The 14,499-nt window shown below is 41.1% G+C and overlaps 1 protein-coding gene across 1 annotated transcript in view; it reads left to right on the forward strand.

The window, feature by feature from the left end:
* The window catches only part of PLCG2 (phospholipase C gamma 2), a 109,771-nt gene that overhangs the window by 27,544 nt on the left and 67,728 nt on the right, over positions 1–14,499 (forward strand). Inside the window, exons 5-9 of the mRNA XM_075282050.1 lie at positions 1,294–1,341; positions 9,528–9,612; positions 10,825–10,908; positions 11,344–11,387; positions 12,318–12,390. Of these exons, the coding sequence (XP_075138151.1) occupies positions 1,294–1,341; positions 9,528–9,612; positions 10,825–10,908; positions 11,344–11,387; positions 12,318–12,390 (334 nt within the window). The remainder of the gene's footprint in view (positions 1–1,293; positions 1,342–9,527; positions 9,613–10,824; positions 10,909–11,343; positions 11,388–12,317; positions 12,391–14,499) is intronic.

The raw sequence follows: 14,499 nt of genomic DNA on the forward strand, positions 1-14,499 counted from the left end.
ATGTCTCAGCACTTACTTTCCAAACCTTATTTTTTCTATAACTATAATATGAGGTCTACACCTTGGTGAGATTAACAGAGATGAACTGGTCCTTAGATGCAGATCTATATGACGCTCTTTATAGACCAATAAAAGCGCCATTTTGTGAAATATGCAAATTAGGCTTAAGTGCCCTGGACCTGAGTACAGAGTGCTGGGAGGCTTAGACACTTCCTCATTGCACTTAAACCAACCAAACAGCCTTTGCAAGGAAATGTTGCTTCTAATGGGCTACATAAAGGCAAGATGGTGCTCAGTATAATGTCCTTTGCAATGCACTGTTTGATATTGGCTTTCATGGTGACAGGCTCCCTTTAAAGTATAGGTTCCTTTAAAGTATAGCTCACATCTAGATAATATCTATACAAACAGTTGAGTCATTTTGCAAATACATGTCAAATTTGATCTGATCCTATGTAGAAATATATAGATTGTATCTATTGTATATGTTTAATTGAAATGAGTGTTACAGTTCTAAAAGGTGGATATATTTACCTATATGCACGCTATACATGATCATTTGCCTATACTGTATAGAGGGGTAAGGGGTCTGCAACCAGCCGGGGATGGGTGGGGCCCAGGACCTCCATGATAGCATTAGAAGAAAGCCTGATTCCCTAACTGCTTTACACATTGTCATTGGAAATGGGTCCGACATGTCAGGTGATGTCAGTCGAGAAAAAGCGACTCTCTCCTGGGCTTCTGAGTCTCCCCAGCATCCTCTCCGGGGCTCTTCTGGCCTCTGACTGAGGAGATGTCACTCCTGGGGCCTGTGATCCACTGTGATGACACTCCGGGGCCTGGGGTATGTGACTATGGTGACCCAGAGCGAGGTCACCATAGTCACAAGCAGAAGAAGACTGAAGAAGATGTTGGAGAGAGCCTAATGGAAGGAGGATGCCCAGGATAGCTGAGGTAAGGTGATTATAAGTGTTTGTTCATTTTAATCACTTTGGGGAGCAGGACCCCTAATGAACTCTTACATTTCTTAGACTGTTAGGACCCTGCAGATCAGCTGTTTCCCACAGCACACAGTTCCCAGTATTGTTTGCATGCTGGGTGCTGTGCTGCTCACTTCATAACTGTGGTTATAGGTACTAAAGCTGTACCCTTTTCAAGTATCTGAGATCCAGCTGCAGCAGTTTTTAATTGCTGAAAGCACAACGAAAAAAGCTGCTTTTCTCCAATGTGAGGCCTTAGCCTAAATTTGTGTTTGCGTTTGGTTGACCTCCTTTGTTTTTTTTGTGTTCTCAGTTGGCTGAGGAAGCAGATCTACTCTTTGGATCAGACCAGAAGGAACAGGTAAGGTAGCATTCTCCATGTTTCATTTTTGTCAAAGTATGGCCTCATTCACATCTGCGTTGCTATTACGTTTACGTTCGGGGGAGTCCACATGGGTACCCCCCGAACGGAATACCAAATGCATTTGAAAGCGTTGTGCAGTGAAAGCACACGGATCATCATAGACTATAATGGGGTTGGGGTCTGTGAGCTTGCTGCCAGATCTCCGCAGGGAACATGTTGTCAGGAAAGTAGTTCACAACCTACTTTTCTGTCTGCGTGTTCCGTGCGGGCAGCACGTGGACATTATAGTCTATGGGGTCCATGTGCTTTCACTGCACACCTTTTGCAAATGCGTTCGATAGTCCGTTCTGGGGGTCTCCATGCGGACTCCCTGAATGGATTACCAAATGCAGATGTGAACCAAGCATAAGCATCAGTTGATATTCATCAATCCACTTGGACTATGTGAATTATTGTGTGTGAATGTAATTTGCTTAAAAGGTTTGTTCACTAGAAATAGTATCAGTCTTTCCATACATAGTATTTCAGCTCAGCAAAGGGTCTGAGCTGCAATAACAAACAGAACCTTTGGACAAGAGCAGATTTCCAAATTAAAAAAAAAAAAAGGTTTTAATCTCATACACTTGAGTATAGAAGTATATTTTGACACTGTGATGAGGTATGGGTCTAGTTATGGTTTTTCATCATTGTTGTACAGTAGTTATGAAGTTATTCATAGCAATGGTTATGACATGCTGCTTATGGTGTAACTGTCTGATGTACGCCTGAGTGTCTCCTGTGTATGGTAATGCCAAACAGAGTTCAGGGCATCAATTAAGCAGGATGTTAATACAATGCAGACAGTTAACCAATTTGCACATAGCTGCCAAGTGGCTTTGTGTAGCAGACAGGCGAGATGTCCTAGCAGAATGCTTAGAGTTAGGAATCCTTCAGGAACAAAGGAGAAATATGACATCAAATGCATGTATGTCATAATTAATGTTTTATAACCATCCATGTACCAAAATATGGCTGGGCAAGCCCAAGCAGTCAGTGATTTCAAACATCTGGACCTTCAACGTTAATAAGCACCCCAAATTATGTATCTGTAGAAGGGAGTACAATTTGATCTTCATGTTTGACATGCCTGGAATTGTAAAACATTTTATATCACTTGCTGGACATATCATAACTAGGTTTGGTACCCAGAGTTATGGCATGTACTCAAAATATATCATATCTCTCTGGATTTGGAGCCTTGTAATTAGCCATATCCAGTCACATGCAGGAGGTTCCAGAAAGGTGACTGGGTAAGTGTGTCCTTCACAATGGGTGCTGTATAGGACCTCCTTTGTCAGATACCTGGGGAAGCAAGCTTACCAAGTGTCCAATTCTTCCACTATCCATGGCCAGGCTTTGTAAAGGGGCGTTCACACTACCGCTGCTGTCTGCCCAGGGTTTCGGTCCTAAACCCCGGGGAAACTGGACAGGGGACGACTTGCCGGCGATCAGCTTTAAATGGGTAACTGCCGGTATCCGTATGCAGCCTCTCCGCCTGGAAACGGTTTTTTTTTTTTTGCATGGACACAAAGTCGGACATGCAGAAAGCTGTCCCCTGTCCAGTTTCTCCGGGGTTTAGGACGGAAACCTGGTGAAATGACACAGGGCACACAGGGGCGCAAGTGTGAATGCCCCCTAAGCTTGTTACTATTTTGTTTGTCAGTGTGTGTAGGTGTAAATGTTCTGGGTATATTGGCACCTCATCTACCATAAGTGGCAGCTATTTGTGTGGGTGTGCAAATGGTCGGGTCGCTTCACTCTTTTGTAGTCTAGTGTGAAAGTGGAGTCCCTCTTTATAGTCGCATCCAGGATCACATATACTTGTGTGGGGAGTAGGTGTTTGAATTTTTAAAGGGGCTCTATCACTGGGAAAAGTCATTTTTAACTAATTACATCCTTGCATAGCCTTTAGAAAGTCTATTTCACACCTATCTTTAGTATGTAAATTGTTTCAGTGGTTTCTAAATAAGTCCGTTTTTATTCATATGCTAATGAGCTTCCAGCCAGCACAGGAAGTTCCCAGCAGCACTCGTCTCTCCTATTATCTCCTATGTGTGTGTGTGCAAACAGGAAGCTGAGTCATCATCATCAACAGCAGCCAGTTCATATACCCCCATAGGAAACAATAGCAAAGGGGGTGCATGATGTTTCGTGCACCAGTCTAATTAGCATATGAATAAAAACGGACTTATTAAAAAACCATTGACGCAATCTATATACTAAAGGTAGGTGTGGAATAGCCTTTCTAAACGCTATCCAAGGATGTGAATAGTTAAAAATGACTTTTCCCAGTGATAGAGCCCCTTTAATTCTTTTGTGAAAATTTAACACAATGGTCAACCTTTCCAACAGCTGCAAAACTACATCTCCCATCATGTCCCAACAGCCTGCAGAACTATAGTTTAGAGTCTCCTGCCTTAGCAAGAGCTCTACTTTTAACCACAGTGTAAGGATATGCTGGCACATGGGATCTCATGTGATCTTAACTTTTCTTCCATTGTGCTGAGGGTCTCACAACCAGGGTGGGTCATTCAGGAAGCACAAGATGTGTTTTTCCCACAGTGTTTGGCCCATAACTGAACTTAATCAAAGCATCTACTTTTTTCATTGTTGTATTTCTTCAGGAAATACATTTTGTGCCAAGTTTTTCTGTTAAGGTAGAGTTTTTTTTTTCTTAAGCAAAAGAACCAGTGTAGGTTCATTACATTAGGCCATATATCAGATGACTGACTAGAATGATGAGGTCTAAAGACCCTGATAAGTCCACCATGGTTTGTTTACTTGCTGGAGAAATTCAAGTAATGAGGAAGAGCAGGTACGGTGGCATTAACAGGAGAAAGTAGAAGACAAGGTGCCTCTTTCTTCGTAGGTAGGAGGAGGAAGTTTGCTGGTATGTGTTTTCCTTCCAGAAATGAGAAGGAATGTACGCTACTGTGCTGGTTAGGTTGGCCCAGGCTTGGAAAAGTCTGCAAAGTGTTGTTCTGCAGTCAAAAGAGAAATCCCTGCTTATGTTGTGATTGATGGTTTGCTAGTTGGAGGAATGAGGAACAACAGGCACACGGACAGTAATGTCCTATTGTTGTACTTCAGATTGCTGGTATTTGTTAGGCTGCATTCACACTGTTTTTCTGTTGCTTTTGCTAATTAAGGACTGCATACCTTTGTAACTAATGAGTGGCAAATTTTTACTCTTCATTTGATCCGAGTAACACATTTTTACCATACATTTAAGCTGTACACAAATGAATATTAGAGTGAATAGTAACGCAAGGCCCCATGTAGTAAAACGCAGCCTCTGCCCCTATTCTACCTACACATAAAAAGCGCCAGCGATTCTGCAGCTATAATTGACATGTTGCGGACCTTTTTGAAAATGCTTCTCCGCTGCAAAATTTTTTCTGCAATGTGTGGATGGGATTAGCTAGAATCCCATCCATTTTGTAGGTACTGTAAAACATAGCGTTTCTTGCCGCAGCATTTCTGCCACGGCCAAAACACTGCGTTTTCACAGTGTGGGGCTCCAGCCTAAGGCTAAGGCCCCATGTAGCGAAGTGCAGCAAAAAATATCGCTGTGGAAAAAACCTGATCGGAAGCTCATTGCGCCTTTTTCTACAGCGTTTTTCATTAAGATTTAGCAGAGTTTGTCTCTGCGGACTTTCTGCTCCATTATACCTATAAGGAAAACACCAGTGTTTCCGCAGATATAACTGACATGCTGCGATTCTCAAAAACGCTAGTATTCAGCTTTTCTGCTGCAGATTTTTTTCTGCAATGTGTAGATGGGATTAACCAGAATCCCCTTCACTATGCAGGTACTGTAAAATGCAGCGTTTTTTGCTGCGCCGTTTCCAAAATGCTGTGCCGTGTCCAAAATGTTGCGTTTTCGCAACGTGGGGCTCTGCTCTAATTCTTACAAAACCATCATGTAAATCCAGCCCAGCACATGACAGCTAGATATATTGTGGATTTCAGTCGAAGGGTGTAAATATTTTTAAAGTATTTGACAAAGTTACTTTTTACACGTCAGCTGTCACTTTCGTTGATGTATTGTTGCCCGGTTTCGGCTGCTCCTAGGCAGCTTCTTTGCATAGAAGTAAATAAGAGACCATTTGTGACATGATAACAATTTGTTTAACTCAAATCAATTCTAAGGCTCTCCAGCAAACTTGTAACTTACTGTACCTTACCCAGTGGCTTGATGTTATAGGTTAGCATATGTATTATTTGTAGGGTATGAATGCTTTTGAAACCAATAGTTGTATAGCAACAGACCTTAACTAATATATGAAGAGACAATGGAAATAGTTTTAATTAAAAACATCCTATCTTTTGTGTACACAGTCCTTATACACAATGATATGTCCCCAAGGTTGCCGACTACAAACAAATCCAGAACAGATCCTGCAGTATTTGTTACTCTGCCTCATCTGCAGAATTGGGAATTCTATTGTGAAGCTTTGTATTGGTGCACACACTGCATGCTCACCTGTTCTTATACATTTCTCTAAAGCTGGCTGAGTTGTGGATGTACCTGATGTTGATCGGGATGGGGGGGCGGGGGACACTGGGGTTCCTTTCTCCCCAAACTCTGGCAACCATATCCTCTGCTGTGCTGTCCGGCCTGACCTACTGTCTAAGTCTAAGAGCACTACCTTACGGCTGTAGTAGTTAGTTCTCTCCAGGAAAGGCAGGGCAGGCTGTACAGTGTGGCAGACTCTAGAGGTCAAGAAAGTGGCAAAATTAAGGCCAAAATAATTTTCCAAATTATGGCCACACATAAAACCCACACAGTGCCTCTATATAGTAATAGTGCCCCTAAACAGTGATAGTGCTCCGTACTGAAACACATGCACAAAATGCACCTTAATGCCCCTATACAGTATTAGTGCCACCACACAAAAAGTGCCCACTTACCGCCTCTGTACAAAATTAGTGCCCACAGTGTTCCTAAACAGTGATTGCCTCTTACTGCCCCCGCACATAAAGTGCCACCTTAGTGTCCCTATACATTAATTGTTCCCTGGATGCTCTCCCACAAAAAGTGCCCTTTTAGTGTTCCTATATAGTATTGGTTCCCCCATAGAGTCCACACACATAAAGTGCACCTATAAAGTTATAGTATCCCAGAAAAGGTGCCCCCTTAGTACCCACACTAAAGTAAAATGCCACCCAATGTAGTTAAGATGGACTGAAAAGATATACTTGCATTAAACAGTTCCTATGCTATACAGAGATACCCAGATTCCAGGCCATTTCTAACCGCTACCTGTGGCAATGAGGAGCCAGCACTAAGGCATTGGTATATCCAGAAATCACTTGAAATAGGTCATTATTTAAATTATTTATCGTATTCTGATTGTTATATTGATTTTTTTTTCCAATATTAGGCATCCAGCAACTACTTCAAATGGCTTGCCTTGCCTTCTTCTCTTCAAGGCTAGCCATAGGCATATGTGACCTGTGTTGTTACATAGGCAACATCATTGGCTTATACTATAGGGGGCACCGCAGATGGTCTGGCACCTGTGACTTGTGAACTCCACAAATTGTGCAAACATTGTAATATTAGCTGTATAGCACACTCAGATATGGTGTAGCCCTGTTTAAGTTCCATTATGTACAGGGCTGCTATCTAGTCAATCTTTGTTAATATTATTTGATGAATGTATGTTGGCGTTGTCTTAGGCACGGCTAGTCAGGTAACGTACACTATAATACAATAGTATGGTTGTTTTGACACTTAATAGCACTAGGGCGGAAGAGTTATTTGACTAACACATGTTTAGCACTTATATTTACAGTATACAGTACTATATGGCATAGTTATTTGTACATACCGTATGATAGTGCTGGTGTTATACAATGTATCACACAGGACATCATCCAGTATAAGACTAGTCCTTTAACTATGATCAACACAGTAGAAAAGGCCCTAGAATACGCCGTAGCCTAACACTTCACCCCAGTCATTTTTTTTAGTTTGGTTCCTGAATCTCTAAATGTCGCCATTTAGTAGAAACCAGAAAAACTGGCTTATTCCTCGAACAATTGTTCTTTTTCTACTGAAACATCTCTTCTTATAGGAAACATTGTCATACAATAAGTAGAGGTGAACAAAGGTTAAACCTCAACCAGTGACACAAAGTCTGCACCTAAATCGAGTACAGCAGAGCCCTGAACTGTAACAGGTTCATTATGTTACACACAAATCAGAGTTTATTCACTTTGCGGCAACATGGCCTTGAATAATATTCTATATTAATCATGAATAATATCCCTGCACTGTTCGATTAAACTCCGTCTCGTACTGGAACTGTCAGCAGCGACGGCCACGGATTAGATTGTAAACTCTACTGACATATAAACAGGCCGGCGAGTGAATTCTGTTTAGGTTGAATGATTGTTACCAGCCAAAATAATCATACCACCTGTACGCTCAACCATGACGGGTGGAAAATTGAAAAGCTGCTCTGCGGTAGCAGATATATACAAAATGTAATTCTGCTGAAATGCTTTGCCTATCTGGACTAAACTTTTTAATATACTTCTTCTTCACAGTACATTGGGGGTTAGTCTATAACCAGGTGGATGAATGGACTTCACTATATAAAAAGCCATATTATACTACTCTTACAGAGGTTCTCCACCTAAGTTTTATGGTCACTGTTGCAGTATTAGAATAGTAATAAAGGATGTCTTGCTATGCCACGCTGTCATTACTCTGAGTAGTAAGCAGGCTTTGCAAGACATTATAATACCTATTGGCAAGACATCATTTCTCGTAAAGGTGTTTTCCAAGATGATAACATTTATGGCTTATCCTTAGGCTAGTTCATCAGTATCCGATTGGTTGGGATCTGACTTCCAGTTATTTGTAGAGGCCCTAGAGGTCAGGTCACTATACAATGTATGGTGCTGTGCTTAATAAGCATCGATGAGCTCTTGTCCAAAGCTGCACCCCATTCAAGTAGCTCATTGTTGGGGTTTCGGTTGTCAAACCTCCACTAATCTGATATTTATGACCTATTCTAGTTCCCCTTTATGGCACATGGACATGTTGAGAGAGTGTCCATGTGTGTCCTATATCCGACATCAGGTAATTTGCAGAAGTTGCTGTCTGGTGGCAGCTCAGGAGAAGTCAGGCCGGGAACAAGAGCACATTTTCTCTGGAGGAGTACTGTGTTGGTCATACTGAGCAACCATATTGCCTATTGTACTAGTACTAATATTATGCAGGCAGACTCTGGTGTCCCAGTGCTATATCATGCGTAGAAACAGTGATATACTATTTATGTGTACAGTCTGTGGTGTCTTAGTGCTATACTATGTATACAGACTGTGGTGTTCTAGTACTATATTTTGTGTCCATACTGTGGTGTCTAAGTAATATATTATGTGCAAAGAATATGGTGCTGTTGTGCTGTATACTATGTACAGACTGATTTGTCTTAGTGCTGTATTATGTGTACAGACTGTAGCGCCCTAGTGGTATATTATGTGATCAGATTGTTTTGTCTTAGTGCTGTAGTATGTGACATACTGCCATATCTTAGTGCTATATTATGTGCATAGAATATGATGCCTTTGAGCTACATACTATATACAGACTGTCCTAATGTTATATTATGTGTACAGACTGTAGCGCCCTAGTGGTATATTATGTGATCAGATTGTTGTGTCTTAGTGCTGTAGTATGTGACATACTGCCATATGTCAGTGCTATATTATGTGTATAGAATATGATGCCTTTGAGCTACATACTATATACAGACTGTCCTAATGTTATATTATGTGTACAGACTGTAGTGTCCTAGTAATATATTTTTTGTACATACTCTGGAGTCTTAATGCTATATTATGGCACAGATCATGGTGCCTATGTTCTTTAAAATGTATGCAAGTTGTTTTGTATGAGTACTATATTACATGTATAGGCTGGAGTCCTAGTGTTATATTACGTATACAGACAGTAGTGTTCTAGTTTTATATCATGTATGTGGGGCATTTGATATATAGAGCCCTATGACACTTGCCAGTTATAAATTAAAGTTTATATATGTTTTGGTTGTTGAATATGATAAGGCTGAAAATTAAGCTTATTTATGGTGTAAGAAAGAAATCTTATTTTTTTTTCCTTTTTCCAGTATTAGCGTTCGAGAACTGAAGACAATACTCCCTCTGATTAACTTCAAAGTTGGAAGTGCAAAATCACTGAAAGACAAATTGGTGGTAAATATTCGTCTGTGAAGTATATAAGCCTTAAAGGGGGTTTCCAGGACTACAATGTGACTAAAGACATGAAATGCTTGTTATATGAATAAACAAACATAACTAAGTACCCTTATTTGTGTTAGACCATTTTTACCATTTCTCATAATTTCAGACTCGTGCAATACTTTCAGGTTTACACTTCCTTGTTGTGGGAGTGTCAGTGTTTTTCCAGAAATATATCTGTTTTCCAGGATATGATCTGGAAAAAAAATTTGCATATATTTCCCATAATTCCCCAGTGGAGCAAAAATGGCTTGTAAGTATGGTTGAGCCGATTTTGAGATTTCAGGATCGATTTTAAAATCCGATTTCCGATCATTTTCCATTCGAACCCAATCCTAATGTAATTCAATGGGATTTTTTTTATTGATCGAAAATCGGATTTTAAAAACGATCCTATTCACTACACAGCATGGAGTCCAAAAATTTTGGACTCCACGCTGTGTAGTGATTAAAAAATCCGCCGGCAACTTAGTCCCCCCCACTTACCTGCACAGAACCGCTGCCGCCTCCTCTCCCAGTGTGTACGCCACTCCCCGGAGCTCCGGGCGCCCCCGCCTCCCTAGGCTGGTGTGACTGATGCTGGAAGAAGGCGGGGCTTGTTGTGGCTAAGGAAAGTGTGGGCGGGTACAGTGCGGGGAGCATGCGAAGAGAGAACAATGGCCCGGAGCTATGGGGAGCGGCAGTGGTTCTGTGCAGGTAAGTGAGTTGAGCGATCGGGATCGGAATTCCATTCCCGATCTTTTTTAGGTGGGATTGGAACCCAATTGCGATTGTGAAATGTACTCGATCGCCGATTGGGATACGATCCCGATCGCTCGACCCTACTTGTAAGTCTCCATACGCCTGTAAAGGTTCCTACTCCCTAAGGAGTGTTATTATCCCCTGACCCAAGTGTTTTTCTAGGCACTCCCTGTGTTTTATGTCTCATTTCAGTGTAATATGGCTTATGTACATATATGATATTTAGTTTTATCCATGTATTCAAGTATATACATTTATGTGGTTGCCTTATTTGGGTAGGCCAGCATCCTTCCACTGCACCTACTAGCAGTTTTTCATTCACAACCAGTAACCCTTTGATGATGTGCAATACTCTCCCTGTCTTGCTATGTGTCTTTATCTTGCTTGTTTTATAAGTGTCCTTATAAGTGTATTATTATGTTGCAGGACATCGGGATTCCTAGAGATGACCTCAGTTTTGAGCATATACATACGTTCTACAAGAAATTGATGTTTGATCATCAGAAATCTGTGAGTATACAAAACTCCTATATTTCGACCAAGTCTTAACCCTTTGGCTGTATTCACACAGAGTAACGCCAGGCGTTTTTTGTGTGTTTTTTGCACATAGCGCCGCGTTAACGCCGGGCAACGCCACCGCAAAATAGCGCGGCATTAACGCGGCGCTATGTGCAAAAAACACACAAAAAACGCCTGGCGTTACTCTGTGTGAATACAGCCTTTGTGCTTGCGCATAAAGGAGCTGTGCCATGTGGATTACCCCTTTCCATGTACCCTACTGTAATTAGTCATATGCTGTAGCAAGTAAGCATGCAGTATATATGGAACAGCTCCTATTATATTTATGCACAATGCGGAAAGGAGACAGAGCTATTTTTGAAGATTTTGCTTGCAATTTGTTTCTAAAAAAAAAAAAAATAAATAAAAAAAAATCTTTTTTTTCAGATTCTGGATGAATTCAGGAAAGATTCTTCAGTATTTATTTTGGGGTAAGAATTATTTAAGACTATGTACATGGAGCCAAATATGAAAACATGGCTAAATGGAGGGTTAACACAACACTACAACTCCCAGGATGCCCTAACAGCTTTTAGTAGTTTTGCAACAGTTGACAAGCTTCAGGTTGCATTATGCTAATGAACTGGCAGTGAGAAATGGAAGAATGCAGCTCACACCCAGTAGATGATCAGCCTGAAATCTGTGCGGGTCAGCTCCAGTTAGTGCACTATAGTTCTCGCATCTTGCCCTGACTAGTATTTTGGGCATATACAAGCTTTGTTGATGGGAGTGATTAGCCTGTGATCAGTACCCTTCTGTGGATTGTTAGGGTAAGTTCACACGGAGTATTTTGGTCCAGAACCTGAGGCGGAGGCTCCTGGAAAAAAGACCTGAGCGGCTCCCATTGATTTCAATGGGAGCCGTCTTTTTGGTCAGGATTTTGAGGCGGATACGGCCTCAAAATCCTGACCAAAATATTCCGTATGAACTTACCCTTAGTGTCGTCAGGCGGTGTTTCTGATGTTAGATGGGCCACTAAGTTGGTTCTATACTCTCTTAGGGTGCAGTGTCACGGAGGAAAATGGCGCTGAATTTTGTGTGGAATCTGCGTCAGAGTTCTATTGGGAGGCTTATTTTGGAGGCTGATTTTGAGGCACCAAAAAACTCAGTGTGCACTGACCCATAGACCAACAGTATCAATGGAGGCTGACAACAGAAAACCAGACATTTTCTTAGGCAGTCATTCTATTAAAGAGCACTACACTCAATCTCTCCCCGAAATGGCTGATAACAAGGAACAATAGAATGCATTGTCCTGCATAGCAAATATAAATAAGATATGGAAGACTTTAGCTTTAAAGCCATTTCCCCATTTGTATTTGGATATGTACATAACTTGCCAGTGTGGTTGTATTTTTTAGAAATGTCGATCGAGCAGATGCTTCCGCTGTTCATTTGCATGACTTTCAAAGGTTTTTACTGCATGAACAACAGGTGAGTACGTGGCAGTGCTGTGTTCTTAGGAAGAATGACACAGCCATCCATTAAAAACCCCATTATACTCTATTCTCTGGTTATAAAATTGGATGAAAATATGGTCCAAGGCTGACATCTGCATATAATATCTGATAATGAACAAAATGAGATTGAAAGTATCTGATATGCAGTTCCAATGCTACTTGGATGTTTCTTTTCTGAAGAACGCATTGTGATAATATATATAAATTCAGCACAAAATCGAGATCATTGCTGTCCATAGCTACAGACAGCAAACAAAGTCTGAGCCGTCCGATCTTGTAGTTCCTCCATTCCATCTTCTGTTTCTAACCTACTGTCTGATGCGTTGGAGCCTTACAGTGAGAATGACGTGCCATGAAAAAAAGCATAGTGCACCGTGACATAACACTTAGAGTCCATTCACACTGAGTTTTTTTGGCGAGGATTTTGGCGCTGAATCCGTGTCAGAATCTACGTGGAAAAAACACCTCCCCATAGAGTTCTATGGGTCCACTAGCTTTTTTTTTTCGCTAGCAGAAAAAAATCTTCCTTCAGGCAGATTCTGCCTGCGAAAACCAACGCAGTCAATGGGAGGCGGAAAATCCATGTGGAATTGGCAAAAACCATGTGGAAAAAAATGCTAGTGGTTTTTTCAAGGTCCTTACACTGTGCTGGAGGAAAAAACTATTTCCTAATTCCTGAAGTGGATTTTTTCCTCGCCAAAAAAGTCAGTGTGAATGGACTCGACTCCATTCACACAGAGGAAAATGGTGAGGAATTTGGTGTGGAATTTCAGCGCTGAAAAAAAAGCCTCTCATTGACTTCAATGGGTTACCGTATATACTCGAGTATAAGCCGACCCGAATATAAGCCGAGGTCCCTAATTTTACCACAAAAAACTGGGAAAACTTATTGACTCGAGTATAAGCCTAGGGGGGGGAAATGCAGCAGCTACTGGAACATTTCAAAAATTAAAATGGTTGGAGTTTTTGGGTGCAGTAGGTGCTGGGTGCTGAGAAAGGGGAGGGGGTGTTTTGGTTGTCTGTCTGCCCCTTCCCTGAGCTTGAGGACTGGGTTTTTTCCCCCCACTTGGAATTCAGCCTGGCTGAATATAGGGTATCTGCAGAGCTCCTATTAACTCCTTCCCGACGGAACAGGAGCACTGCAGATACCTTATATTCAGTAGACCGGGCACTTTCAGACACAGGGATACCTAATGTGTTTCACAGTCATTTTCTACTTTTGTATGTATTCTAGGAAAAGGAGTGATTTAGAACTTTTTTTTTTTTTTTAAGTACAACTCCCAACATGCTCCATTCACTTCCATAGGAGTTCCAAGAACAGCAGAGTAAGTGTGCATGTTGGGAGTTGTAGTTTTACAACAGCTCGAGTGCCAAAGTTTGCCTAGCCCTGCTCTATAGGTATAATTGGAACAGAAAGTCCTTTCTGTGAAAAGCACTGTGGGAAAAAAATGTGATGCGTTGCTGCTGCGCTTGTTTGCTGAGGCCCACTACGTGGGGTCTTAGACTAACAAAGGAAGCAAGCAAGCAAGAAAAACAAAATATATATATATATATATATATATATATATATATAGATAGATGGATAAATAGATAGCATGCCTATGTTTTAGAAATAACATAGACACCTGCAGACAAATGAATACATTATCCAATATTGCATATGTTGATGAATAATATTGCACTTTATGTCATAACTCAAACATCTGAATAAAATAATGTACATAATAATATTTGCTGATAAGGGCTGTCCCACTGACACAAGCAAATCCAATCTGCATCCAAATGAATCTCTATAATACAGGGCATGACTTTTATTTTTTTCAGTATCGTAATAAATACCCTTTCATACGGGGCTTTCGGAGTAAAATCTCTGGCAGCCCAGCACGGGGCTTATTATGTCTCCATTCACAATAGAAATTTCTTGCTCATTTAATTATTTAAAGCAAAAAAGTCTATAAATGGCAGAACTGTGAGGTCCATTATGTTCATTGTGGTACAGGGCTGATCAAAAGAGCGCATTTTGAATATTCTGCCTCCGTTCCATGTACAGCAGGGGTGCGACATGCAGTGTTTGCGGATATTT

Source organism: Leptodactylus fuscus, chromosome 7 (genome assembly GCF_031893055.1).
Source record: "Leptodactylus fuscus isolate aLepFus1 chromosome 7, aLepFus1.hap2, whole genome shotgun sequence".
Taxonomy (NCBI): domain Eukaryota; kingdom Metazoa; phylum Chordata; class Amphibia; order Anura; family Leptodactylidae; genus Leptodactylus; species Leptodactylus fuscus.